The following is a 26706-nucleotide window of genomic DNA, read 5'->3' as shown; positions in this document are numbered from 1 at the left end:
GCATCTGGACTCAGACAGCGTCTACATGCAGCATCCAGCGGGCTGGGACAGGGGGCCGAGGGCCATGCCGGGGCCTGGAAGCCCAGAAGAGGGACACATCCCCTCTGGGTGTGCGTGGCCGGCTCCCGGGAGAGGCCAATGCCAAGGTGACCCCGGTGAAGAGAGAGCGCGTGAGTCGGGGCAGGAGAGGCCGGAGGCCGCGCAGCGCATGGGCAGTGAGAACTGACGCGGTCCACGCCCGGCGCATCCGAGGAGAACAGGGAAGGAAAGAAGAGCCCGCAGAGGCAGGGGCAGCCCCTGATGCGGGGTCTTCGGGACTGTTTAAAGGAATACGGGCTTTACCCCCAGGGGACAGGCACAGGGTGGCAGGGAGGCCGCTGGTCTGTCCAAGTGTTTCAGAGAATGGGAAGGACGTGACCGTTTTACAGGGGACATGAAGACTCGGCAGGAAGGGCGGATGTAAGGGACGCAAAGCTGGAGGCGAGCAAAGCAGCCCGGGAGTCACTGGGGATGCCGTGAGACCCGGCGTCTGCCAGGAAGGCGGAGGGTGGGGGACGGGGTGCAGGGGTCGGACTGGGTCGTGGAGAGAAGCAGCGAACATGGAGCTCTGGGAGCTTGATGAACAGGAGGGGACGGCTGGGCTGACGACGAGCAGGATGCGTCACTTGGCAACGTTGCTCGAGGGATGGCGAGCAGCGTGGGAACAGTGCGGCACTCGGTTAACCTCCGTCCTGCTGAAGGCTAGGTGACCACAGGCTGGACACGAGAACCGGGCATGTGGTTAAAGCGGCAGACCAACCAGCTCCTGTCATCAGTTAGGTGGGGAATGCCACCGGTGGTTCTGGTAGGCGGAGGGCTAACTCTCCCCGTCCTGTGAGTGCAACCTAAAAATTTCGGGGCACCCGCTCCCCAATGCAACAAAACTGAGAACAAGGAACTCAGTTCGGAAATCCCACAGAAGCACTGGCACCTGAGAAAGGACAATGTAGCTGACAGAATTGTATTTAACCTTCACGTACGCACAAAACTAGTTTCTTGTATTTAAAACACTTGAATTTTTACTCTTAATTTTTGAGTTCATAATAATAAAATTTTAGAAGAGACCATCTATATCACCAACAAGCAACTTTATTTTTTAAATGATTTTATTTAATTACTTTTAGAGAGAGGGAGAGAAACATCAGTGTGTGGTTGCCTCTCTCTCACACCCCCTACTGGGGACCTGGCCTACAACCCAGGCCTGTGCCCTGACTGGGAATCGAACCAGTGACCCCCTGGTTCACAGGCTGGTGCTCAATCCACTTGAGCCACGCCAGCCGGAGCCCTAACAGGCAGCTGTATTAGTACTGCAGAAGCCTTCAGACACACCTACGAGAGTGTCCCATTACCTGGGCCGACACTACGTGACCTGTGACAGCGCACGGCACAAGATGTGGCTGATCAGGTTGACTCTTTCCTCCTAGTGTGGGTCTCTTTAATCCCCTTCCATTCCTGCTTCCCAAGGTCAACTTCAAACACACACTGCAAGGCTGCGAAGGCCTGAGTAAGTTCCAACTACAGGCACAAGATTATCCCCCGGGCCGACACAACATCGGTAAACACCTCGCCCTCGAAGAGCAGGCCGCGGTGAGTTATCTCCTCACCTGTGCGCTAAACGGCGGTCCCTGCCCGGTCTTCCAGGGGAAGCTCCAGGAAGGAGTAAGACACACTTCTCATTACCCCAGGCCCTCGAGGAGCTGGTTAGCTCCGTCTCGCGAGGACACGTGAAGTCGGGATGCCGGAGAAATGTCCACCCCAAAGAGCGAAAGGGCACGTTAGCAGGAAGCGCCGCCTGTCCTGGGGAGACTTCGTGGGGGGCAACGAGACCCCAAACCGACTGTCGTCACACCTGAGCGGCCCATTTGCAACAACAACAGGGGAGGAAAAGGACACCAGCCAGGCCGGCTGGCGTAAAGAGAACCGTGGGTTTGAACGTAAAGTGGGTCTGAGAGGGGTGGGCAGAGCCACTGGGAGCTGTCTCTTCCCTCGGCGCACCACGTTCCCGTGTGGCATGACCTCCCCCGACCCCACGCCCCAGCGACCACCTTCCCGAGACGGCGTCCGACCACGAGCGCTGCACCTGGTCACTCGGCGCCTCTCCACACCTCTGGAGGGGGAGGGGTTACAAAACGGTGTTTTGTTTTCCTTCCTCAGCGTCTTCTCGAATAAACGATTTTTCATGGAGACGCACAGAACAAGGCTCTCTGGGCTCTCAAACCACTCGGCAGCCCAGGCTCGCGTCCCAAGGCGAAGTAGGAAACGGTAAATGTGATTCTTGCTGTAAGTTGTTGCGAAGTGCTTTCTCCGAGCAAACTCTGAGACCCCGGGCACGCGGGGGGGACTTCAGCCACGTCGCCACAGGCAGGCTCCGTGTCGGCAGGGACGTGAGGTCGCAGGAAGAGGGTTCGCCAGAAGGCCGCGCTGGCCAGAGGTCTCTCGCAGCGCAGAACTGAGCCTCAGCTGGTGCGGGCCGGAGAGCGTGGGACGTTTCCCCTTAATTCTGGCCTGGGTCATTTTTAGCCCAAGTTGGTGATGTCGGCGTCAGACAAAGGAAAACCATTTTAAAGAGTAGAAAGGCATTATTAGTGAAATTATTGTTAGGGAGAATACTAACCTCATATTTTTGGAGGCTGCTAAATTTTGAGTGGTTTTTTTGTTTGTTTGTTTTGTGTTGTGTTTAATGGGTTCTCTCTCCAGAGGAAAATCACAAAGGAATTCTCTGAGGGCCAGGAGCTGGCTGACTCATCACTGTACTCCCAGCATCCAGCTCGGGGCCTGGCACACGGTGCCATCCCATCGTTCAACCCAGTGGGAACAGGAGAGCCATGAACTTGAGGGATGACAATGACTGCGGAGCACCCGGGGTTGTGCAAATAGTTTTACGAGGCACTAAGTAGCGAATAAATAGTTTAAAGAAACATTTATTGGGACATTATCCTTGGGAATCGCTACTAATTGTACCCCAAATTTCCCAAGAGGAAGTTAAGTGCTCTCCTTGGTGAAAGAAAACATAAAAATAAGTAAACCCTAAGTACGATAGTATCATATTAAGCATTTGCAGCAATTAATTCATTAAGCCTTAGAATACACCACCAATTTGGAGGATGAAGAAATGGAAAGATCTTTTTTCTCCAAAGTCACAGAATTCCCACGGCTGCAGGTCACCCGTGAGAACCCGAGTGGAGGAGGTGACTCGGGCAGTGAGCGCCGGGCCACGGGGTTTCAGAGCCTCTTCCACGTTATCATTCCCCGAGGCAGCACGTCCCTAACCCACGCTCCCTACTTTCGACCCTTGGAGTTGGCTGTTCAAAACCACATCCTGAAAGTTTGATTAAAAAGGAAAAAGGACTAAGGGGCTACTCGAAGGGGAGTGACTGCACCTCGGTGGAGACGTTTCAGTGACGGCTGTGCCACAGGGGACGGCGGTTCCTACGCAAAGCCAGTCCCAACCCCCAGACCTGTGCGTGGACAAACATCCGCAGGGACCGGTAGGTGTTTCCAAACAAGGGGCCAAGCAAGCGGACTCAGGGGATTTGGTTTTAAGGATGGGAGTGACAGGCAGCCAGCCGCAGGCTGCAAATGCTCCAAATCAGACCTTCAGGCTCTGGGGGGGTGGGGTGCCTTCCAACCGCCAGGAAGACTTCCAGGTCCCAGTTGGTGAGCTGGTACCTGCAAGGAAGCCCGGCAACATCCCCGGAACCCCGGGGAGCAAACCCCTGAGAATCCCACGGACTAAACCCCTCCAACAGCCCTAGCGCACACACACCACGCATAGCCTTTGTGTTTGAACACAGAAGCCCTTCCCAGGGACCTCCAGTACCTGGCCCGTCATCCTGGCTCTGCTCCTCTGGGTCTAGCTGCCCACCCCCCACCCCGCACACCTGTCCTGCCTCTGACCGGAGCGCGTGCAGCAGCGTCTCGGGAGGCGGAGGGCCGAGCTCCCAGGAGGAGGCGGAGAGCAAAGGGGAAAGCAAGCCAAGCCTCGTGTCCATGTTCTCGATCATTTTCTGAGGCTTCCAATTAACCACAAAGCAGAAACCACTGGAAAGCGGACGTTTGTAGTTGGGAGGCTCCACCGGACTCCCGGCCACATGGCCCTCCACCTGCGTGTTTTAAGTACCCGAGGAAGTGGCGTTTGCGAAGTAATTCGTTATCCCAAGGTATTTCCAGCACAGATTAGCCCTGCGTTTCCCGTGGCAAGGCGCCAGGTGGGGGTGCCCTCTGGCCGGCTGGAGACCGCACCACGCGTGTGACCCGCACGTTGGCCCTGGAGACTCCCGGAGGGGGGGTGCGGTGTGGCCAGGGCGGGGGCCCGGCGCAGCCTGGAGCACAGGGCGGACTCGGGAACACGCGGAGCCCCGCCGGAGCCCCGCCCTGGGCTCCGTCCCCCACTGTACGTGCGCGTGCTCAGACGCCGTGCTCGCTCCCGACAGCCTAAGGCGCGCTCACGTCAAGTGGCGAGCAGAGAGAAACGTGTCCATGCCATGTCCTCTCGTAACTCACAGATAACGTTTTTCCCCCCTTTCTAAAAATGCAGCGACTAGATTCGGAACCATTGTACTCCTCCACGAGATGCAGTTTGCTCTGTAATTGCACGGGGCGCTGCCGTGCCCGCTAGTCGCTGGGGGTCACGCGGATGCAAACCTGAGACGTGGGAGGGAGGGGGCTGGGGGGAGCTCTCAAGCACGTGAGCCAGGAGAGAGGACTCCAAATACCCAACTGCCGGCGGAGAAACGCGAGAGCTGACTGATCTCCAGTGCGGGCTGACCCCTGGCGCAGGGCTGGCCTGCCCCGGGTGGGCTCCTGCCCCGTGCTAGGCCGGGTGGGAGAACAGCACTGGCCCTGGCTCGGAAGGGCCTGAACGCCCACCGCACCACTTACGATCCCGTTCGGCCGTGCAGCACGGCCAGCCCGGCAGGTGTGGCTGAGCCGCCGCCTCGGGCTGTGCGGCGCCCCACCGTCTGCCTTCCGCCGGCCCGGACGCACAGACGCCCCGGGCGGGCCTCCCCCGCCACTCAGCGAGCCGTGGGGCTCAGCCCACTAGCTTCAGGAAAGCGCTTTGAAGACGGCAAAGGCCAGTAATGATGCGAGTTCTCCTGTGTGATCAGTTGACTTACAATTTGTTGGCGAAGCCAACAAGAAGTTGTCCTTCCCAAGAGTTTCAAAAACAAGTAGATTTTGCTGCTGATTTAAGTTTAAAAAAAAAAACACAACACTTTTTCTTCCTCACCTAGAGCTAGCAGACTCACGAGCTGGGGAGTCAAGCATCTCCCTTCCCGGGTCCGGGAAGACTTCTCCAGCCGCCCGCCGTCCCCGGCAGCGCAGGCCCCAGAGCGCCTTCAACAAGCCTGCGAGGAAAAGCCTTGACTCCGGCAGTTCCAAAGGTGTTTTGTTTTTTTGTGTTTTTTTTTTTCCCCTGCAGAAGATAGATTCTTTGAACCTCCCCTAGGGCCAGGACGTGTGCCAGGGCTGTCCAACCTTTCGGCGTCTCTGGGCCACACGGGAAGAAGAAGAGTTGTCTTGGGCCACGTGTTAAATACATTGCAACCGGTGATCACAGAAACGTCTCATCGTGTTTGAAGTAGATGCACAGTTGTGTGTTGGGCCACACTCAGCCCTCCTGGGCCACGTGCTGGACCCCCTGGAACACCGATGCCCACGGGCTGCGGCCTGAAGGGGGCGCTTGCCCTCTGGGCCGTGGGCGCTGAGGCTCCTCCTGGGACCCTAAGGGGTCTGAGTGCCTTAGGAAATCACTCTGTTCTCAGGTCTCACCTGGGCTCCCCCCTTTCCTCTTCCCCCAGGAGACACTAGCATCGTGGGGAGGAAGGCCAGATCTCAGGTGAGGCCCCGGGCTGCACCCACCTCTCTCTCGGCTCCCGAGAGGGATCGTTTCCCTCCCCCGAGCTCACACGGCTGCTCTGTAATGTGGGGGGAGGGGGGCGGCACCCCCGTTACACGAATCCCTGCCCCATGCGGTGCCCAGCACAGAGCCGGGCAGAGAAGACAGACTCACAATCACCAGCTCTTGCATTCCCCTTCAAGCCCACCCACGGGGCACCCCCAGAGCCATTTTTATAGATTTTCCAGCACATCCCATGCGTCGGTCCCTGTTTCGGACCTCATGACGCTTTCCCGGTTGCTGTCGTACATGGAGGGAGTGACAGACCCTTTCTCCTGGGGGGTGTGCATGCGTCCAGGTGTACGGAGGTGCATCAGTCTGTAACCACACAGTATCTATGTGTCTCCCAGCATCCTCTGCAAGCTCATCCGCCATGCCTCCCCCCCACAGACCTGCCCTGCATCTGCCCATGCCCTGAACTGGGAGCAGCAGGACCACGTGCAGAGCGCCGTGGGTGGAACCAGCCAGAGGAGGAGGGGACAATGTCTGATTCGGATTTCCTAAGCAGAGCGGAGAGGAAGGACACGTAGCAGGAGAAAATAGCAGGCTCGTTCACCAGTGTGTCCCCACATGACCAGCAGGGACGACAGCTTAGCGTGAACAGGCTGGGGGCTGTCAGGGGCCGCTGAGTGGGGGCGTGGGAGGAGTGTGAGTGACACTGAGGAACAGGCATGCGGGGGGTGGGGGAACCTGGTGGACCCCACGGAGATGGAACACACGGACCTTTGTTGGGCGCCAGTCCCGGTCAGGGACTCTGTCAGACCCCCGGCATGCGTTGTCACCATGCTAACCCTCCCAGACGCCCGATGAAGGGACCAGCTCGTAGACACGTCCCCAGAGTCACGCAGACCCAGGGGGCCCGAAGCCCACCGCCGTCTTGGGGCTCCTCGGAGCTGGTCTCGGGGTGTGTGCCACTGGCTTTCGCCCCGAGCAAGCAGAGGCCCAGAGGGCACTCGCTCGGGGGCCAATGCTTGAACATGCTGCTCTGGGCATGGGGGGCCGGGCGGCCTCTCCTCGGCCCCTGAAACGACGGGGCGTCTCCCCAGCACCCGAGGGACTGGAGTGAGCCAGCCAGAAAGGACTGGAAACGGCTCCGGGAGAGGAGGCAGCCTGGAGAGCCCCCGGAGCCCTGCACCCAGGTCAGAAGCCAGGGGGGAGCAGCTGAGGGCGGCCAGCGGGGCCCTCGGAAACCAGGCTCTCCTGGGACCCGCGGGGGCCTGCGCTCTGCTCTGGCTCGGAAGATGCCCCAGAGTGCTGAGCTGACTCCCAGCTGGGTGCCAGGCTGAGTCACCCCCGTCCCTCCCCCAGCTGCTGGCAGGGCGTCCGAGTCACCCGAAGGCCCCCAGGGCTCGGTGAGCTGTCGGGGGCCTGAGGAACCGCACTGAGGAAGAGCGCTCGGGGCTCTGGGTACTCAGGCTGATGGGGGGGGGGGGGGGGGGGGGGGGGGGGGCGTCAGGCTGCAGGAGGAAGGACGAGGCGGGTGGCGCTGAGTCAGTCACCGTGAGTCACAGTCTGCCACCAGACGGCACAGCCCGCCTGGCATGTTGGGAGACGAGAGCGGGGCAGCCTCTCAGAAGCGAAAAGAACAGTCGCCACTGGCAGTCACTCAGCAGAGGCTAAACGTTTGTGCTGACTGCCAGCCACGAGACGCCGCGGCCACTTTCAAATCCCTGGGAGCCGTGAGTGGCCCCGATACGGTTCTCTGGGCTGAGACAGGGTGTTGGGGGTGGGGGGGGTGCAGGCAGGTCTGGGGTCACCCTCCAGTCCTGCCACGCACTCACTGTGCAGCCTTGGGGGTGTCCTATGGTCTCTCTGACCCCGGACTTCCTTGTGCCTGTTCCTCCAGAGAAAACGAGAAAGGCGCCGGGTCAAGGGGCACACACTGCCCAGCACGTGTGTAGCTGGTGACGGGGGAGAACTGTTCCATCGTTAGCAGGAGTGGGAGCCACCCTCCTTCCACGCTGTGGGTTTCCATCTACCACGACGGCTGGGCAACAGGCACCACAGTGTCCGACATGTGTCGCCCGTCCCTGCCCCGTCCCCGACGGGGCCCTGCTGGGGAGACAGCCCCTGAAGGACACAGGGGACCCTGGGGCTCTGGCGCCGCCTCAGGCTCACAGAGGTTCCAGGGTGTCAGGGGTTCGACCTGTGACTGGTAGAGACCATTCAGATGCGAGAAGGCGGTACCACAAAGGCAACTCTGGAATGAAACCTCAGAGGGCAAGGGGGACCGGGGTGGGAGCGCTCCGGGTGAGCCAAGGCGGAGAGGCTGGAAATACACGCTTTGCAGGGGGCGGGGCGGGGCGGGGAGCCAGCGCTCCTGCGGCCGGAGAGAGGAGGAGGAGGAGGAAAACGGTAGGGACGGCAGGAAGGTGCCACAGAGCGGACTCGCTTGCCCAGGAGCCCCTGCACGGGGGCGGGGCCGGTCCAGCGCATCCGGGAAACTCAACCTCAGTGCAGGCCGGAGTGGACAGGTCAAAGACTGGCCCCAGGAGAGCAGGTCAAACAGTCATCATAAGAGTCTACGCCACAGGTCGTGACCTGAGACAGTGGCAGGGGCACTGAAAAGATGGGGACAGATGTCGCTAATGAGGAGTGAAAGTGGAGGGCAGGTGCAGGACACCTCGGCGTGGCGTGGGCCGGGCACCAGTGTTGCCAGGACCCAGCGCCGGGGAGAGCGCACAGCCCGTGCATGCTCGAACGCCGGGAGCGGGGAGGAGGGACGGAGCGGGCCGGGAAGACCAGGATCTCGGCGGCGGCAGCGGCGGCGGCAGGACGAGCTGCATTTCAGGGGCCACGGGGGCTTCCGCACAACGTGCGGCACAGTCACTGGAGGCCGGAGCGATGGTTCCGGAGCTCGGGAGGAGCCGGGGCCCGAGCCGGAGACGTGAGGGGAGGCCGACCGGGAGACGGAGTGTGCTGTCAAATGTAAACACACTTGGCTTTGAACTCTGCCTTCCGCATTAACTAGCTGTGTGGCCTCGGACAAATTATTTATCATCAAAGCCTTAATTTCCTTAATTGTAAAATTGGGAAAATTAGGCATACTTCAAAGGCCCTGCTCACTGCGTACCATCTGGTTGCCATTTGTCACCCTCGCCGTCGACTGTCATTACCGAGCCCATTAAGGTAGATGAACTTGGCCAGGAGCAGAGTAATTAGGAAGCAAAGAGGGTTGAGGGAGGAATCTTAGGGAGCAATTCTGAAGGGATATAAGGCCCAAGAACAACTTGAAAAAAGACCAGGAGTGGCCAAAGAGGTAGGCAGAAGACCCTGAAGGGCAGGTGGGAGAGAAGTTCGAGGAGGGAATCACCGAAAACTTCCAAGGCTACCAAGAAGCTGGGGTGGAAGAAGGAAAAATACAGACGTCGGATACAGTGACGTAAACACGATCTTTGTCCAGTGGGAGCGCTGCGTGTGCAGCAGGGGCGGAAGGCGGGTGCAGGTGTCGCAAGATTGCGAAGTGATATTTTTACCCAGACTCTCAGAGGATGTGAATCAGACACCAAAGCACATCGCACGACGGATCGCCCTCTACAAATCTGGAAGTAGACAGAGACAAAAAATGGCACGCCTGAGGCTCCCGCCCCACCTCAGCGGTGTAAAAGGCCTGAGTTGCTCCAGAGAAAGGAGATTGGAGAGAAGGTTTTCCTTAGGGAGCGCTGCACCGCGAGCCCCCTTATCCTAAAAGAGGGGAGTTGCTTCCCTTCGGGGCCGTCGGGGCCTTGCTGGGGGTCTGGGGGGGGCTCTCGGCTGGTGTGGTCTGCGGGTGGAGGGAAGGAGGAGAAGGCGTCTGAGTGTTTGGTTCTCGTCCGAGGCCCGTCAGCGGCAGAGCTAACAGGCCTGGCCGCGCCGAGTGGCCCGCTGTCGGGGCAAAGGACACAGGCGTGTTTGGTGGCTCCGATGGAGTGAGCTGGCGTGGACCTCACTTACATTCTCCCCAAGGTGATCACCCGCAGCCAACGGAGCGAGCCTTTGGAAACAAGGACGAAGGGGAAAACACGCAGAGCTGGAGGAAACTGAATCGGCGAGATCGGAAAAGGAGTGGAAATTTCCCGCCGCGGGTCCCTGGAGGACCCTGCAGAGGCCCCGAGGAGAAGTGGGCTCCGCACGGCAGCTGCTGGCGCCGAGAGCACCCACACTGTCTCTCCCCGGCACGGTCCGGCCAGGACCTCCCCGCCCTGTCTCGTCACCCACGCCGCTCCTACTTCCCCCGGTCCTGCAAGGACCGGACCCCCGGGGAAGAGGTGAGCGGAGAGGAGAGAGGGCAGCCACCCTACCTGCCTGCTTCTGAGAGGGGGCGTGCTGCCTCAAGCCCTGGCGAGGTGAGGGACGAGAACGCCACCTCTGAGTGACTGTGCCCGTGACGCGGCCCATCCGAGTAGAATCGAGACGGTGGCTCACAGCCAAAAATGTCCACGCTGCGTTCTACCGTCTCAGGAAGCAGCAGGGCAGTCTTGAGCTGGCCTGACTGTCCCGCAGCAAAAGAACTTCTGCTACTCTATAAATCTGAAAAAAGAGTGAAAGACAATTTTTCACATGAAAAAAAGCCCCACACAATCCTTGTGTTTTCAATGTCCCACTGACCCAAAGGTACACGAAGAGAGCCGGGATGCGGAGGCGGAGACCTCGGGGAAGGGGGTGTTTTTAAATGCCGCCGGCGGAGCCGGAAAGGACGTTGTGGTTCAATGAGATGCTAGAGATGACGGGGGGCTATTTAGGATAGGGGAAACTGAGACATGGCCTCAGGTTGAGGAGAAAGAGGCAACAACGCCAAGAGAAAACAACTGGTCCACAAGAACAGCAGGAAGGGCGGGCCGACGAGGCGGGCCACAAAGAAGAGGGGAGACAAAGTCGAGAACGCGGTCATTGCCTTCGGGACAGAAAAGACTCTCCTTTGTTGGACAGGTGACAAAAAGGGGGGGAGGAATGAGCAACGACACAGGGCTCCCTGGTTGGAGGGACAGACAGACAGGACAGTGTGTGGCGAATGACGCTGATCATGCTGATGGTTGGGGGGAGCTCCCTCCCGGGAGCGCAGGCAACGGTGGCGGTCGCTGCTCTGGGGAAGAGGGAGGACCCGTGTACAGGCTAGAGAGGGATTACTCTGGGCTCAGTGTACGGGAGAAAGGTGCTGAAAACCAGCACTAGTGGCCCTGGCTGGTGTGGCTCAGTGGACTGGGTGCCGGCCTCCAAACCAAAGGGTCGCCGGTTCAATTCCCAGTCAGGGCACAGGCCTGAGCTGCAGGCCAAGTCCCGAGTCGGGGTGGTGCAAAAAGGCAACCACACATGGATGTTTCTCTCCCTCTCCTAAAAAAAAACCAGCACTAGTGGACAGTGGAACGGGTCTTCTCACACAGTTGGAAGCTTCCAGAACAGAGTTGGGGATAGATGAGCAGCTGCCGCCATGCTGTGGAGAGGACTTGTGTGTGGGGAGACAGCAAACGGGTGGTCTCTAAGACTCTTCACATGCGGGACTCACGTCCAAGGCCACATGGGCAGGGTCTGTCCCTACCGCCAACAGCTCGGGCGTCCCCCAGACTGAACACAGTGCAGGGCAGCCCGCTCCCCGGGGGCCAGGGAGACAGCGCACAGACGAGACGTGTTATGCAACGTCTCGATCTATTTGTAGCAAAGGAACAGGCTGGTCCCTGAGTTAGAGTCTGTCTCCGAAGTACAAGACTCTCTGTGTCTCCGGAGCTGGGCGGTGGATTAACATGGGAACTGTCAGTGTGTTCGGGGACAGCTTCCGTTTGTGCGTGCACTGACACGGAGCTGCGCCGGGGAGAGTCTCCAGAACACCCGTGGTCTTCCCGCTGCCAGGAGGCAGCGGGGCTGCTAACAAGAGCGAAGCACATCAGCCCGTGTGCTCTGTGTTTGAAATGCAAGACAAACAACCCCCCACCCCACCCCACCCCTGCCCCGAACCCCCGTCTGCGAACCCTCGGGCTGCCACCGACAGCTCAGAGCGGCCGGGACTCGTCGCAGCCACACTTCCGTGGGACAGGGACACGTCACGGACACACAGCCATCGCCCAGGAAGACCGCGCTGTGCTCTCTCAGTGAGGGCCGTGCCTTCCGAGAACTGACGCCCCTGAAACACAGGGTCCCTCGGCATTCATCACCACACATCTGCAAGGACTCTGCCCACAGGTTCCGTGGAAACTGGCCGTGTGACCCGATTAAAAATGTGCATCTGTAAAGAATCGTCACCCGTCACTCCGTCACAGTGTTTTCCCACAGAGAGCACATGGCCGGGGGCGATCAGGCATTTTGCATTCTGGGTCAGCGTTCAGCACCTCAGATCCTTGGGGTCTTTGTTTGTTCATTTATTCTGGTTTTAACTTTCTGAACAACTGTGGTTTCCAGGGACGGTTTTCTGCAACCTTGTTTTGCATCAGTTTCTGGCGTGAAGATGCCAGTGGATCAACGGTCACACGCTTCACAGAGCAACCCCCCCACCCTCCCAGTGCCCACCTGGCGCCACACACAGTCACGACACTGTGACTGGCACCGTCCCCACGCTGCCCTCACACCCCCGTGACTGCTCTGGGACCACCAGTCTGTGCTCCCCACTCTCCTCACTGCGGCCCCCAACTGTTCTCCCCTCCGGCAGCCGGCAGCCCGCTCTGTGTCTGGGAGTCGCTTCTGTGCTGTCTCCTCGGACGACATCATTCACTAGATCCCGCACGGGAGTGAGAGTGCAGGGCCCGTGTCTCCCTCTGTCTGACCTACTCCACTCGGCGCCACACCCTCCGGGTCCACCCCGGCCGCCTTTCGCCATCGCACGGCAGTGGCGACATTAAAAGTTGGGTTCCAGGCAGTGCCCCTATCTGCCGCTCTCCGTGCCTGGCACGCTGCCTGCCTGGCCGGCGGTGAGCTGGCTCAGCTTGCCGAGTAAATGAGTGACTGCGTGTGCGAGGAGGGCCAGTCTTCCCCCAGGCTCTGCACGCCCTCCCCGTGTCCCCAGGGACCGGGGTCCGCAGCCCAGCCCAGAGCAGGGGGCTGCCACCCATCCCAGGAGCCCAAATCCACGTGGCTGTGGAGGGACCAGGACTCCTAGGGGTGCCAGCTGCAGACGGCTGGCTGCTCCTGAGTGTGCTTTGGTTTAATCTCCCCCTAGAGCGGGACGAGCATCTCCCAGAGTCCTGAGTTCCCCCTTAGCTCCGCCCCGGGGGTGGAAGTGGGGCGCGAGAGGAGAGCGGCCAGTAACCGCCCTGCTCCCCTCGAGCCCCCCCCGCCTCGGCACAGGCCTGGTCACATCTGCCTCCCATTACGCCCGCCGGCGACCCCCCCCCCCGGCAGGTGCCCCCCCACCCCAGCCGGCGCCCAGCTGCAGCCCACTCGGAGGTGCGCTTCGACCGAGGTGTTCCTCGCTGACATCAGTCGCTCGGTAATGAGGAACACAGTTCTGGACGTGCTTTGACATTTATTGTCTCATTTGGGGTCCATTACAACCCAGGGAAAAAAAGGTGTTTTCCAGAATGGGAAGCAGGCGTGGGATGAAGAGACCACACAGCACGGAGGGCCGGGGGCCCGGGCGGACCGGCGGCTGCCACCCCTCACCCCAGGCGGGCCCTGCCGCGGTGGCGTCCCACCCGGCTCCCCCCCCCCCCCCGCCCCGGGAGCCAGGGAAGCAGGAGCGAGCGGGGCAGTGGGGGCAGCTCCCTGTCCCCTCACTCGGGACGGGAGTCCCTGGAGAGTGGTTGGGCCGGGGCGTTTCTAGGAACACTTCCCGAGCAGAGCCTGCGGCCCCAGCACCTCGGGGCCCGTCAGGGAAGCCCAGGAAACACCCCCCCCCAACCCCCTGCTGGACTCACGTGCCCAGGAACGGCTGGTGCTCGGCTGGGGTCGTGGTGCAGAGAGGAGCCGGACTTGGAGACGGGATGCGGTGCGCGCACACGCGGACACGCCTGCACACACTAACACAGACACGGGCACACGCCTGCACACACACACGCTCACGTGGGCCGCAACAGTCCCAGAGCGGCCTCAAACAGCCGTGGCTTCACAAGCATGAAAGGTACGAGCCGACAAGACGCCTCGTGGGGGAGCTCACTTGTTCCAACCTCTCCCGCTGCGCTCCCGCACTCCCCACGCCTCCCTCCGCGGCAGCGGCGTGGGTTCTGGCCGACCTCTCCAACACTGCTGGTGTTTGGCTTCGGCCACCACCGCGTGCCGACTTCGGGCGGAGGGCCGGAGGGCCCCATGACAGGCGAGCTGCGTGCGACACGGAAGGGGCCGCGCCCACAGTGAGCCTGCCTGCGGGGAGCCCCAGGTCACATTCGCAGGGGCGACGGTTCACACGGCACCGCTGCTCACCCAGCTCGCGGCGCCGGCTGCTTCTAAAAAAGTAAAAATCTCACGGGGGCGTCCCACCTGAGGCCCACCGGCCTGATGCACCCCAGGACGGCCAGGGATGCGGGCCAACACAAAATCGTGACTTGACCTAAAACCTTTTCCTTCTCATCCGTGTTCGTTAGTGTTTGTGCGTTTAACACGTGGCCCAAGACAACTGCTCTTCTTCCCGTGCGGCCCAGAGACGCCGAAGGTGGGACAGCCGAGCCGGGCGAGGGCGTTACCTGTCCGTGCCAATTCCACCCCATCTCCGTAGGAACTGCCTCCCTGCCCTGTTGCAAGTCCCACGGCTCTCGTCCCGTCTGCTGCCGCCCCGGCCTCCCCCGCAGACGGCTCCGTCCACGCAGCATCGGCCTCGCGAGGGGACACCGCTGACCCTGCTGAACCACCCAGACCCGGGCAGAGCCCCGTGCGGAGACGCTGGCCGAAGGCAGTCCCTCCCCCAGCGACACGGTGGGCCGGTGCTCACAGCCACTCCTCCGGCCCACCGGACGCCGGCCGGCCGTGAGGTCAGACCCTCTTTCGGACACGATGGCTCGGTGAGAAACACGACCCCCTCAAGCTTGCGGACCGCCCGGTTTCCTCCGGGCTCTGTCCAGTGCGTCGCCGACCAGGGCTGGCCGGCCCCCTCGTCCATTCCTCTGACCCGTCGGGCGCCCCTCCCTCGGAAAAGCCGGGGGAGGGGCAGGGGTCACAGCTCTGGGGTTTGTGTTCTCCGCCACGGAACTGAGAGCGACAGTTGTGCAAACCCGCAGACAGGTCGCGGACAGACCAACAGAAACGAGTGTACTCATCGCTCCGGTTCAGACCGACGCTGCACAGGTTCAAACACCACCTGTGGCAGGATGAATTGTGTGTCCCCCCCCTTCCCCCTCCCACTAAAAGAGGTGTGTACACGGGGGCCTGTGACTGCGAGCTCATTTGGAAACAGAGTCCTTGCAGGCAAACCAAGTCCGGACACGAGAAAGGTGGGCCCAGACTCACTGACGGGGGTCCTGAGGAGAAGAGGCAAATGTGGGCGCACAGAGAACGCCGTGGGGGCGTCGGGGCAGAGGTCGGGGTGACGCTGGGACAAGCCCGGGGACCCCGAGGTCGCCAGCAGCCCCCAGGAGCCGGCAGGGCGGACGGAGCGGGGGGTTCTTCCCAGAGCCTTGGGTGGGAGCGAGGCGCCGCCCGGGCCTCGCCCTTGGGCTTCTGCCTGCAGAGCTGTTGTTCGAGAGCCCGCCTCGGCGGCTCTGGCCCCCCTGCCCCCGCCCGTGTGCGGGACTTGGTTACAGCCGCCCCAGGAAACCGGCGCCTCCAAGCGGAAACAGTGGGTTGTGTCAGAGCGAGGAGCACTTGGGAACTGGTGGACACGAAGGAGCACACACACGGACAAACAGAAAGAGGAGGACGGACACTCAGACTCCTGAGCAGGGGCCGGCCAGGCAGCAGGGAGGTGGGGGGTTGAAGAAACTGGCCTGCTCGTTTGGGGGTGCTGGTGCGGAGGCTGGGGCGGGGCCGTGGGGGACATTAGGGACAGACTTGCCACCAAGGAGGTAACCCTCCGTCCCTCCCAGGTCCGAGGGAGGCGGTTCCCAACAAAATCTGCCACGTTGCAATGGCAACAAATCGCCAGCGTGTCCACTCATCGCCGATACAGAAGCGGGACCGTGCGCGGTTTCCGGTCTGCAAGTCGGCCTGCTCCTAACGGGTGCCTCAACCTCCCAAATTAGACGGCGGCCCGCCGGGGGCGGCGCTGCTGGCCTGCCGCCTGGGTCTATAATTGTGCCCTAGCCGCCGCCTCCGAAGGTGCTGAGACGCCGCTCGTGGATGACGGTGTCGCTGAAACAGTTTCATTCTGAGCTGGGAACAGGAAGGTGCCCCCCCCCCCGCCCCCCACGTGAAAACTGCGGGGAGGAAGGAGGCTCTCCGCCGTTTCTCCTATGGATCCGGCCCCCGGGGAGCCGCGGGAGCCACGGGTCCCTTGATGGACAGCTCGTGGCTGGAGAGCCCTGCGCGTCCCAGCAGTCATTAGGGGGGCGCATTACTGCCGGTCCCGGCTGGGGGCGGGGTTCCCTCTGAAAGGCTGAACGTAACTGCGCGCCGCCTGGCGGCACCGGCCGCAGCCCGGGGCCCCGGAATCCGGCGCGGCTGGTGGGCGGACGTGCGCTCTGCCGACGCCTGCGCCCCCTGCGGAACGCGCCCCTCAGGGAGCCGCTCTGGATGAAGCCGGCACGGCCTCCGCGTGCAAACACCGTTTAGCCAGGACCGCTGAGCGCGGGGACGTCACGCGCAGAGCGCTTTTGCAGGGAGTCCGGCTCGAACGCATTAGCTCGGGGGCGTGCCGCACACGTGACCGGAAACCGCCGCGGTCCCCGTGGGAATCTGGTCTCCGGGCTGAGTTCACCCGAGGAGAGAAAATCTCGATTTAGATTCTCCGCCCCCGCCCCTCCCAATCCACGTGTCTGTTTTAGGAGCCGGGAGGGGGCCCTGTCACTCAACAAACACTTTTCACATCAAGACACCGTGAGGGTGCATCCGCCAGGGGAACCGCTTGACGTGGGCCAGGTGCCCTGACACGTGTGTGCCCAACACGTGTGTGCCTGACACATGTGTGCCCGACACGTGTGTGCGCGTGTGCACTGCTGGCCCTGCGGAGAGGCAGATGCAGAGAGAGAGAGAGAGAGAGGGATCGTGCACATTCTATTCAATGGAAAAGGATTCCAGCAGGAAATGGCACGGGCCTTCCCCGTATTTTTCTGTTGGGTTTCCAGAAAGCCTGGATCCCACGCCGTGAGGAGGCAAAGCCCAGCCCAGGCCTCCTCGCCCCACCCCGGGTCCCCCCAGGGCGGGACCCAGATCGGGGGCTCGGGAGCCCAGGCCGACCCTACTGGTGGGAACCCGGCTGCACCCCAGTCCCAGGCGGGCGGCCGGTTTTCTGTATCAACGCGGCAAACAGGGCTTGCGTTTCGGAACGCATCTGGTCTCCCCGACCATCGTGTCAGAAGCGGCTACTTTCTGTAAATGCAACGTCCAGGCCGTTTACTGATTTCAAAACTAGGCCGTCGGCTCGTCCGCCAGCCCCCAGCCCCCAGCCCCCAGCAGCCCCTGTTCAGCGCGCTGGCCAAGCTGCCCGGTCCTGAAGGAGGGCGGGCGGGACTTGATCTGTGGGGTGTGTCTGCACAAATCGCTGCCCTCCGAGGGCATGCGTATCAGAATACAGACAGAACATATTTAGGAAAAACTTACTTAGAAGAGAAGGGGGACCTACCCAAGCCACTCTGCCTGCTGAACATTTTAACCCAAATAACTTCGATCTCTCAAACGACACATCTCTCTCTTTACTGCTGTGGGGCACTGGACGTTTTCACAGTGAAGGGGTAATCTTTCTTACCCTTACCCCTCCCCGCACTCTCTGAGTCACTGGCAAATGATGAAATCACTGCAGGACGCCTGTGGAAATGCATGTAACTGGTGTGTACACATGTCTGCAATCTCGGCGCGCCCCCCGGATGGTAATCAGCGGCACCCACCGCATCGCTGACCCGATTACGTCAAGTGCGAGATGTCCTGTCCCCGCAGCCAGAAGCTCGCTAACACGCCTCATCTGCCCTTATCTAGGCCACAGCTCACCATCACTTCGAAAACCCTTTCCAGCGGTCTAGAACTTGAATTGTGCACCACGATGGGATATCCTGTCATTAAAGTAGAAGTAAGGTTTTCACGAAAAGGCCTCTGCAAAAACCTTTTCCCTGATGCTGCTCAAGACGCTGGGACAATTCAGTGTCAGAAAAGGTGACTCCCGAGTCACAGTCTCCGCTACTTGTCGCCTAGACAACTCTCTCCCTGTTTACCGACTGTCCCCTCCCCGCATTTCCGCTCCGCTGGCAGGAAGCCACGCTCCCCGCTGGGTCCCTCACGGAGGGCGGTGGCATCAGATTCTGAAGCATTTAGAAGAAAAGGCAACAAAAGGAGGCCCCTGGAAGCGGAGCCTAGAAACGCACCCAGTGGTTGTAGGATTGCGTGTCTCTCAGGCACAAACGCTGAGGAAAATACACGATTAAAACAGTGGAAATCCACACCACGGTGTTCTGGGGAACATCGATTTAGTTATTAAATGGGTATAAATTAGCCATCGGTAATTTACCCTTCTAAGTGATTTCACCTTCCCCATTATCATTTCATCTGTTTTCTATTAAAAAAAAAATCAAAGAGACCCGAGCCGCGGGAACGCCACGCCGGGCCGGGGTCTGAAACTGATTTGGTGGCTTCGGAGCCGACATCAGCCCGGCCGGCACAGCTCACTTCGGAAAGCTGCCTCAAATTTCCCTTGGTTTTGAACTTTTTTTTTTTCCTTACCACTTTCATCTAGCAAGAAATCATCCTGGTAACGGAACTTCTCTGGTCCACATGCAATAAAAATGTCATCGTCACCAAAAAAGTCCTGAAGGCACATCACCTACAAGAGAAAAGCATGGCAGTCAGCAAGGGGTCAGCGCAGGGTGGTCGCACCGATGCACCGGCCGGCCCCCGGTGGCCCGGCCGCTTCCCGCCCCGCCCCACCCCGTCCCTGGCCAGGGCCGACCTGCCCGCCTCTCCCGAGGGCTTGCAAAGCCAGGGCTCTGGCGTCTGTTCCCAGCAAGCGACATGTCCCGATGCATTGGCACGGGAGGGCGGGAGCAGGACAGCAGATCCTCGAACCCGCACATTTCACTACTCGATAGATGGACAGGCTCGGAGAGCAGAGCCCTTCCCTTCACGGCAGAGGGAGCGTGGCAACACGGGGGAGAACAGCGCCCCTTTCCTCCCCGGAACGCAAGAGGCCCCCAGAGCCACAGAAGTCGGCTCCTGGTTTTTAGCCACAAAGACGTTCTTGAGTGGCTGGTGCCGCCCTAGGTGCCGGGTGGCGGCCACGCGGGGCGACCACGGAAGGGAAAGAGCGCTGTCATGATGTGAGTGCAATGATGTCCCGTAAACCCTTCCACCTCGAGCTGACACGCACACGGAGCCTTCCCTGGGAGAGTGGCGGACAAAGCCCGCTCTCGCTGGGATGCAGGCACGCCGGCCGCCCCTGCAGCAGCCACGCTCAGCGTAAGCGACTCACGCTGCCCTGCCTCTCACGGTCACGGGAAGGGGAGGTTTGAAACCGCCTTCTGATGCGTGTTCAACGTCCTGGGCTCCAGTAAGAACCTGGGGAGCTGAATGCCATTTCCCCACTAAGTGTGGCCACAAGGAATAATTCCAGACGTCCGGCTCTCTGTCCCGGGCTATGTGACGTGATGTTTTGTTCGCCGTGTGTCCTGCCAACACAAGGCCCCGGGGACACTGCTAATTCCGGCCTCGTTTTAGTGTCTGATGACCCCTTGGAGCAAATGCCCGAGTGGCCGTAGAAACGGTCTTTCTGACAGCATTTCCCCTGGCTGTCTGAGGACCAGCGTCGAACCTTCCTGGGGCACCCGGTCCTCCTGCCCCTGTTTAGCACGCCCCCCAACACCTCATCTGTCTGTGGCTTCATGTGCAGGGTCTCTCTGGGGTCCGCCCTTCGTCAGCTCTTGGTGACGCTTCCCTGACGCACCGAGGGGCTGCAGGACCCTACTTAAAGGCCCCCCGTGCGATGGTGCGTGGGGGTCAGGAAGTTCTCCCAACTAACCTCTTCCTCCCACACAGTCTCTTGGCTGAAGTTCTGAGAATGGAATTTCTACAACAGTTCCATAGTAAACACTAAGTGAGGTCCAACCGTGGCTCTCAGTACTTACTCTGCCTGCGAAAGCCTGGTGACAGAGGGGACTTAAGGGGGACGTTGTAGTTATCGGGGGAGAAGGGCCGGGTCCCCAAGAGCGGTGTCTGAAGCTACGATCTCGTGCTCGGGTTAGACACTGGCCCCCCCGTGTGTTCAGAACCCACTGTCGGTTGTACCGCTCCCTTTCACCTTGAGCCCAGCTGCGACGCCATCCACCTTTACATCCCTGTCACCGCTGCCGTCCTGGCCCGCTTTGGTGTGGCCCTACCCAACCCCCCGCAGGGCATTTCCATGTCACCGGCCTGGGTCTGTACTGTGCCTGCGAGTGCCAGCTAGCACACAGCCTGTACACGCACAACGAAGAGGAAGACCGGGTCTCTCTTTGAGGTGAAAAGGTGAACAGTCAACCCTAAAGAGCAGTCTCTCCCCAAGTTCAAGTGTGCGTGGTCAACAGGCTTTGTGCAAATCAACTCGGAAAATACTGAGTGCACCCGATGTCCACAGGTTTCTTTATATCTAGTCTCCTCAAAATGCTCACTGAGCGACTGTCCGATACACCACAACTCCGACACGGAGAGAGAGAGGGGGGTCTGGTGTTTCCCAAACCCGTCTGACTCCGGACTCTCCCCTCACACAGCAGCCCGGGTGGCTAGGACTCTGGTGGCGCCCAGAGGCGAGAACCCTCGCCCCCTCTCCCCCAAAGCGGCCGCCTCTCTCCAGCTACTTGCTATCTTTTTTCTTCCCTTTTACTCCTGCAGACATTCAGGACGAGCCTACGCTGTGCCAGGCGCGGTGCGAGCAGCCAGCGGCAGCTCACCGCTGGGCGAGAAATACCTTGTTCTCCAGAGGAAACTGTCCTTTCCTCCCAGGCCTCCCATCCCTCCCAGTTCAGGACACCCGACTGCCGACCCCACCACCTGCGTGCAAGCTCTGAGCTCCCGCTAAGTGGACGGATGACCACCGCAGGGCGGGGCGCACGCAGGTTTGCAGTGGCGAGTGCGAGAAACAGAGTCGTTATTATTATTAACCGTGGTATTGTCTTCCAGACGGACAACGGTCCGCCTCCATCGGCCCCACCCTGTATCGTCAGAACTCGAACACACAGCAAGGGGAGGGGTGCGGGCCCACCCCAGCCCAGACCGGGACCCTGCTCCACGCCGGAGATGCAGAGAACAGACAGCCGTCCCCGGGGACAGCGCGGGGGGACGGTTCTGTCGGGAAGCAGGCGATGAAACACGACGAGCGTTTGATGTTGCCTCCAGAGCCGGGTCCCGAGGACATGAAAGGCGCGCGGAGACTGTTGGGGGCAGCGGCTGTCATCACCCGGCACCAACAGACGTGGAAAAGCCATTCCGGTCTCAAGCAACGTGCATGCATCCACTTAGCCCTCGGGCTGCGGGACGCAGAGCCAAGAATGTGTCCAGCTGTCGGAAACGTCGAGGCTTCCCGGACCCTCTGCTCGGGGACCCTTCACCACCTCCCTGCGCACAGCCCCCTCCCGGGGAAGGGGGGCGGCCCGTGGGGGAGACTCAGACTCACAAAACCGCCCCTCTTTGGGAGACCTGGGGAGAGGTCTGCCGGCGGGGGAGCCGTCAACACCGGGTCGCTATCGAGACGGATTTAGCCTGGTCTGTGCCGCCTCCCACGCTCTCTCCTGGGTCTGTGGTGGCCTCGGTGCAGCCCGGCTGGCGGAAGGAGTCACAGCAGAACACTGGGACCCCCTTCCCCGGGCCAGCGCCTGTCGGCCTGGGTGCTGCCAGCATTTGTAACCCATGCAGCACCTGACCGTTTCGTCAGGGCCGCCGCCGCTGCCCTCCTGCACCTCGCACCGTCAGATAACGACACGGCGCCAGCCCACAGAACAGGAGCCATCTGGTGTGAGGGAATCAAAGACCTATTTGGGGGGTCAGAGTGGCAAAAAGTATGTATTTTGGGGTGCGGCACAGAATGTTAGTAATTAGTCCATGTGCCACGAGAGAAAAGGGTTGGACATCGCTGCTGGATGCCAATGCTTTGGGAACTTTCCCTTCGGCGTCACTGGGCTTCAACAACACACCAGGAAAGTGGCGGGAACACAACACCCGTTTGCGCCGCGGTCTGACTCCGCGCGTCCATGTGGGGCTGTGCCTTCGTGAGCCTGAGGCTCTCAGGATCCAGTGGGACCACCAGCCTGAAAAGCAAAGCTCCTCCCTGGCTGGTGTGGCTCGCTCAGCGGATTGAAACCAGGCTGCGAACCAAAGGGTCACAGGCCTGGGTTGTGGGCCAGGCTCCCAGTAGGGGGCGCATGCGAGGCAACCGCACGTTCATATTTCTCTCCCTTTCTTTCTCCTTAAGAGGAAAGAAGGAAACAAAAGATAAGTCCCATTTATGGATTAAAAGCACAAAAAGCACGCTCCCTGTGACGACGGGGCAGTGACAGTTTTGACCGACTTTTGGGAAACCCCTGCTCGGTGGGCGCCAGGTGCTGGAAGCACCCGCCGAGGTCGGACGCAGGGAAAGGGTGCAGGCACAGGCAGCGAGTTTGGGGGGGAGAGAGCTCCCACGCGGGGGAAGCGGTGGGTCCCTCTCCAAGCTCTCCCGCTCCACCACCGCTGCCCCTGCTGGAGGAAGAGTCAGCACTGTGTCCGTGGTCTCCCTGCGGCTACAGATCCTGCCTCTGCGACATCTTTCGGGTCCAGGCCTTGCCCCGCCCCCTTCCCGCCTCCCCCGTCACCACATCCGTCCAGGTCCCATCCTCCTACCTGCGGACCTCGGCCTCCTCTCTCGGGAACTTTCTCACCTGACCTCTCTCTGGCCCGTCGTCCTGTTTCACTCTATCAGTCTGCTCTGTCTCAGTTAACTTTCAGAACCTCTCTCCACGGCTCAGAAAAACGCCCCTGGTACAGTTCACTTTCTGAGTGGGGCATTCTGGGCTCCTCCACACCTGGTGCCAACCCACCTCTCGTGTCCACAGTCACTTCAGCCGTGACGTGGCATCTGATGCTGAGTAAGCCTTTGGTGGGTGGGTGGGTGGGTGGATGGGTGGATGGGATGAAGGAGGGAAGGAAGGGAAAAAGGAGGAAAGGAGGGAGGGAGGGAGGGAAGGAGGGAAGGAAGGAAGGAGGGAAGGAAGGAGGGAAGGAGGGAAAGGAGGGAAGGAAGGAGGGAAGGAAAGAGGAAAGGAAGGAAGGAGGGAAGGAAGGAGGGAAGGAAGGCAGGAGGGAAGCAAGGAAATGAGGAAGGAAGGAGGGAAGGAAGAAGGGAAGGAGGGAAGGAAGGAAGGAGGGAGGGAAGGAAGGAAGGAGGGAGGGAGGGAGGGAAGGAAGGAGGGAAGGAAGGAGGGAGGGAGGGAAGGAAGGAGGGAAGGAAGGAGGGAGGGAAGGAGGGAAGGAAGGAAGGAAGGAAGGAAGGACGGACTATATTCTAACCTGAAACACTCTTCAACGTACCCTCTTTACTGAGTCTTTTCAGCCGAGGGCCTTTTTCTGTCCCACCAGTGTGGTTTCCAACTGTTCCCCCATCAGCCTCTCCTACCCACCTCTGCCTGACCGTCTCTCTGCTCCAATCCGAAGTGACCCCCCCTCCCCCGCCTGGCTGTGAATGCTGAGTCCCCGTTCAGTAAATGCTCATTGGCCACATTATTTGCCAGCCACTGTGCCAGGCCTCGAAAATACAATCGCCCTCCTGCGTCCCTTCTTTTCCAGGACACGTGTCCCCGGGGGACTCCTGTCGCCCACTGGGAAGGAGCGGCTCAGCAGGGGCCCACGGGCCTCAGCTCCCTGTGGTTCTGTCTCCCGCCCGGAGGCCGGGTGCTGAGCTGCAGCCCCGTGCTCGGCTCCACCACGAACTGGGCCCCCCCAGGAAGCCCCGGCCGGCTGCCTTGAAACGGGTCCTGTTTCCGAAGGGTCCTGCACCGTCTCCTGCCGGGTGTGGTGCTGACACCTCACAGGGGCGTCACTCTGGCACAGCCACCACAGAGCACGGCCTGATGGGCGGAGCCCCGGCTCCGGGTTAAACCACCAAGATGTCAGTCTCTCCGGGCCTCGGTGTTTCAGAACCGCTGTTCTCAAGACTAGATCAGTTAAGACCATGGGTTGGAGGAAGGTGAGTCCTCAGTAAATGTCAGCCATCAGTCCAAATCGAATGCACCCCCAGCACAGGCACACCTCAGACACATGGGGGTTTGGTTCTGGACTGCCACAATAAAGCCTGTCTGGCCTCCTAGTTGTTTAAAAAAAAAAAACACGTGGACTACAATAAAGGCACAATAAAATGAAGTATACCTACATAAACAAATAAAGTTAGAGCAAAAACAGAGTATGTAGTTCCTAGGCACTGAGGCAACAGGCTTCTTCCCTAAGCAGATGTGGGGGTGCCCCTTCTCGCCTTGGGAAGAGGATTTTATTAGCATAATTATTTGGGGGGAAAGCACACTTGGCGTTGGCCTCGGGGAACGGGTGCAAGGCCGGCGCTGCGACGTGAAGCTGGGACCCAGTCCCGGCTCTGCTTCCCACCGGAAGGGGGCGCTGCGCAACGCGTTCGCCACTGGGCTCGCCCGCTCCCCCGGGTGCACAGAGCTCCGTGAACGCGTTCGCCACTGGGCTCGCCCGCTCCCCCGGGGCGCACAGAGCTCCGTGACCCGCCGTCGTCTTATCTCACGGCCTCTCGGGACCGGTCGCCAGCTTTCAGTTTTGTGGGAGCGGGAGATCTGCATTCCCCTGAGGGGACCGTCCTCCGTGGGAACGTCCCTACGTCGGAAAAGACACTGTGTGCGGACTGGACGCGATTAACAAAGCGGGTGATGGACCCGCAGCACGCGCTGCAGACCAGCCCACGGACGGTCAGCTCTGTCCTCCCGCTCCGGTGAGCGGGTGACCCTAACCCCGCGTAAAACCATTCCCCTCCTCGCACCCAAGTTTCTCTCCGGCGGTGCGCAGCGGAAGGCCACGCCCCCGGGGCCCAGACACACGACGGTTGTAGGTGCCCGGTGCGATGGGAAACCCTGCAGGGGGGCGGTTGGGCTGCCTGGGTTGCGGGCCCAGGGCTGCCACCGTCATGGTACAGACCTGGGCCGGTCACTCAGTTCCTCTCACTCCCCGGTGTCTCTGTTGGGTCTGGTATGTTTTTGCCACCGTAACTACGTGATGAAGACACAGAGGGAAGGTGGAAATTCTTCCAGGGCGATGTAGCAGGACAAGCCGCTCCATACGCATCCCTACATTTAATGCTCAACATACATCATTACGAGACACACTCTACCGGGCAATAGTTGTTATATCACGACCCCATTTCACAGGTTGAAAAAGTTAGCCAGATGACACAGCAGGCCGGTGGCAACTGGCAGGCCGGCCAGCGAGAATGCAAAGGCAGGCGCTGAGCTCCGAGGCTGCGGGAAAACGGTCTGTTCCAGCTCACAGAGAGACACGTGCCCTTCCTTTGTGGTCTCACACATTTCGGTTAATAGAGCCATTGTGACAGTCACCACACACATTCTACACTCAGAGTGTATACTAAAAATCGCCCAATAATTTTTTAAAGAAAGTTTCATTCCTTCTTTGACACAAACAAACACAGTCGGTATTCCGACTCTCTCGATGTCAAATCTGAATTCACAGCTTCTCCACTAATCTCTCATCAACCCGGTCCTCCCAGCGGACTGAGCTGCTCACAGGGTTTGGGGATTTCTGTTTTTAAAGCAGGACAAATATGGGCTTCCTCCTCCTCCGAGCTTCGGGCCTGGGCCTGCGTCCTCCGCGAGGGCAGCAGTGGAAACAAAGGCAATAAAAGCGACTGCTATTTACACATTCCCCAAGCAGGACCCTGTGGTCCATCCCCCGCCGTGAAGCCAGGTCTCCATGGTGACGCTGACGTCACCAAGCCGGCGAGATTCTGGGCGGTGCCGACGGGACAGCATCGTCTTTACACGAGCGCCCTCTAGCCACGAGATGCGGGATAGCTCCGCAGCCGGAGCCTCGTTTGTTGGAAGCCACAGTCCTTCCCAGGCGTCAAGTGATCCAGTCTTTTGTGGTCGCCTTTCTAAGGTATTTCAAGTGAGACCACAAACAAATCGCAAAAGTAAAAGCCAAGACAGTCAGTCCACTTGTTGGAATCCTTGGGCGTGACACTTCCTTTCAGTTTTAATTTTCTTTAATTTCTCTCCTTCTTGTTGACACAACAGAGGGTAAAGGTAAATGTTCGGTTGTTCACACGTTAACGAGATGCCTTTCACCAAAAGGAATGCTTGCACCTTTGTTTTTTAAAAAGAAAGGTCCATCACCGGTGAGTCTGAGGCGCCAGAATCAACAACCCCTTTCTGCACAACTGGTGAAAGGACCACAACCAGCTTTCACTTAAAACCCGGCACACGGTCCCCCCCCTCCTGCCTACACTTCGCTTTGAGGACGTTTCTCTTCCAGTGTCCTTCCAGGCATGGTTTCTCTTCTCCGCTCTCGGCTCTGCGCGTTGTCACTCCGCGCACTAACGTAAGTCGGTCACCGAGAATGTGCCTGCAGTGTGGCCACACAACTCCACGCACCTCTGACTCTAAACTATGCCAACGGTTCATTGTAGCCAGCTATTAGGAATGCATTATATTGTTGCCACAGAAATACATTCTCCATTGTTCCTTCATTACCTTGTATTTCTCTGATGATAAACTTACACAAGTGATCACTGGTTTTACAACTTTTCTCCCGGCTAGAAATTTCTG

At 60.0% G+C, this 26706-nt stretch overlaps 1 protein-coding gene across 3 annotated transcripts in view; it reads right to left on the bottom strand.

The window, feature by feature from the left end:
* The window catches only part of DCLK1 (doublecortin like kinase 1), a 217366-nt gene that overhangs the window by 93204 nt on the left and 97456 nt on the right, over window positions 1–26706 (bottom strand). For all 3 annotated transcript variants that reach the window (XM_028526508.2, XM_036011189.1, XM_028526505.2), the window contains exon 4: window positions 18638–18737. In XM_028526508.2, coding sequence (XP_028382309.1) covers window positions 18638–18737 — 100 coding nt within the window. The remainder of the gene's footprint in view (window positions 1–18637; window positions 18738–26706) is intronic.

The sequence above is a fragment of the Phyllostomus discolor genome, chromosome 11 (assembly GCF_004126475.2).
Source record: "Phyllostomus discolor isolate MPI-MPIP mPhyDis1 chromosome 11, mPhyDis1.pri.v3, whole genome shotgun sequence".
Classification (NCBI taxonomy): domain Eukaryota; kingdom Metazoa; phylum Chordata; class Mammalia; order Chiroptera; family Phyllostomidae; genus Phyllostomus; species Phyllostomus discolor.
This window is presented reverse-complemented; position numbering and strand designations above follow the sequence as displayed.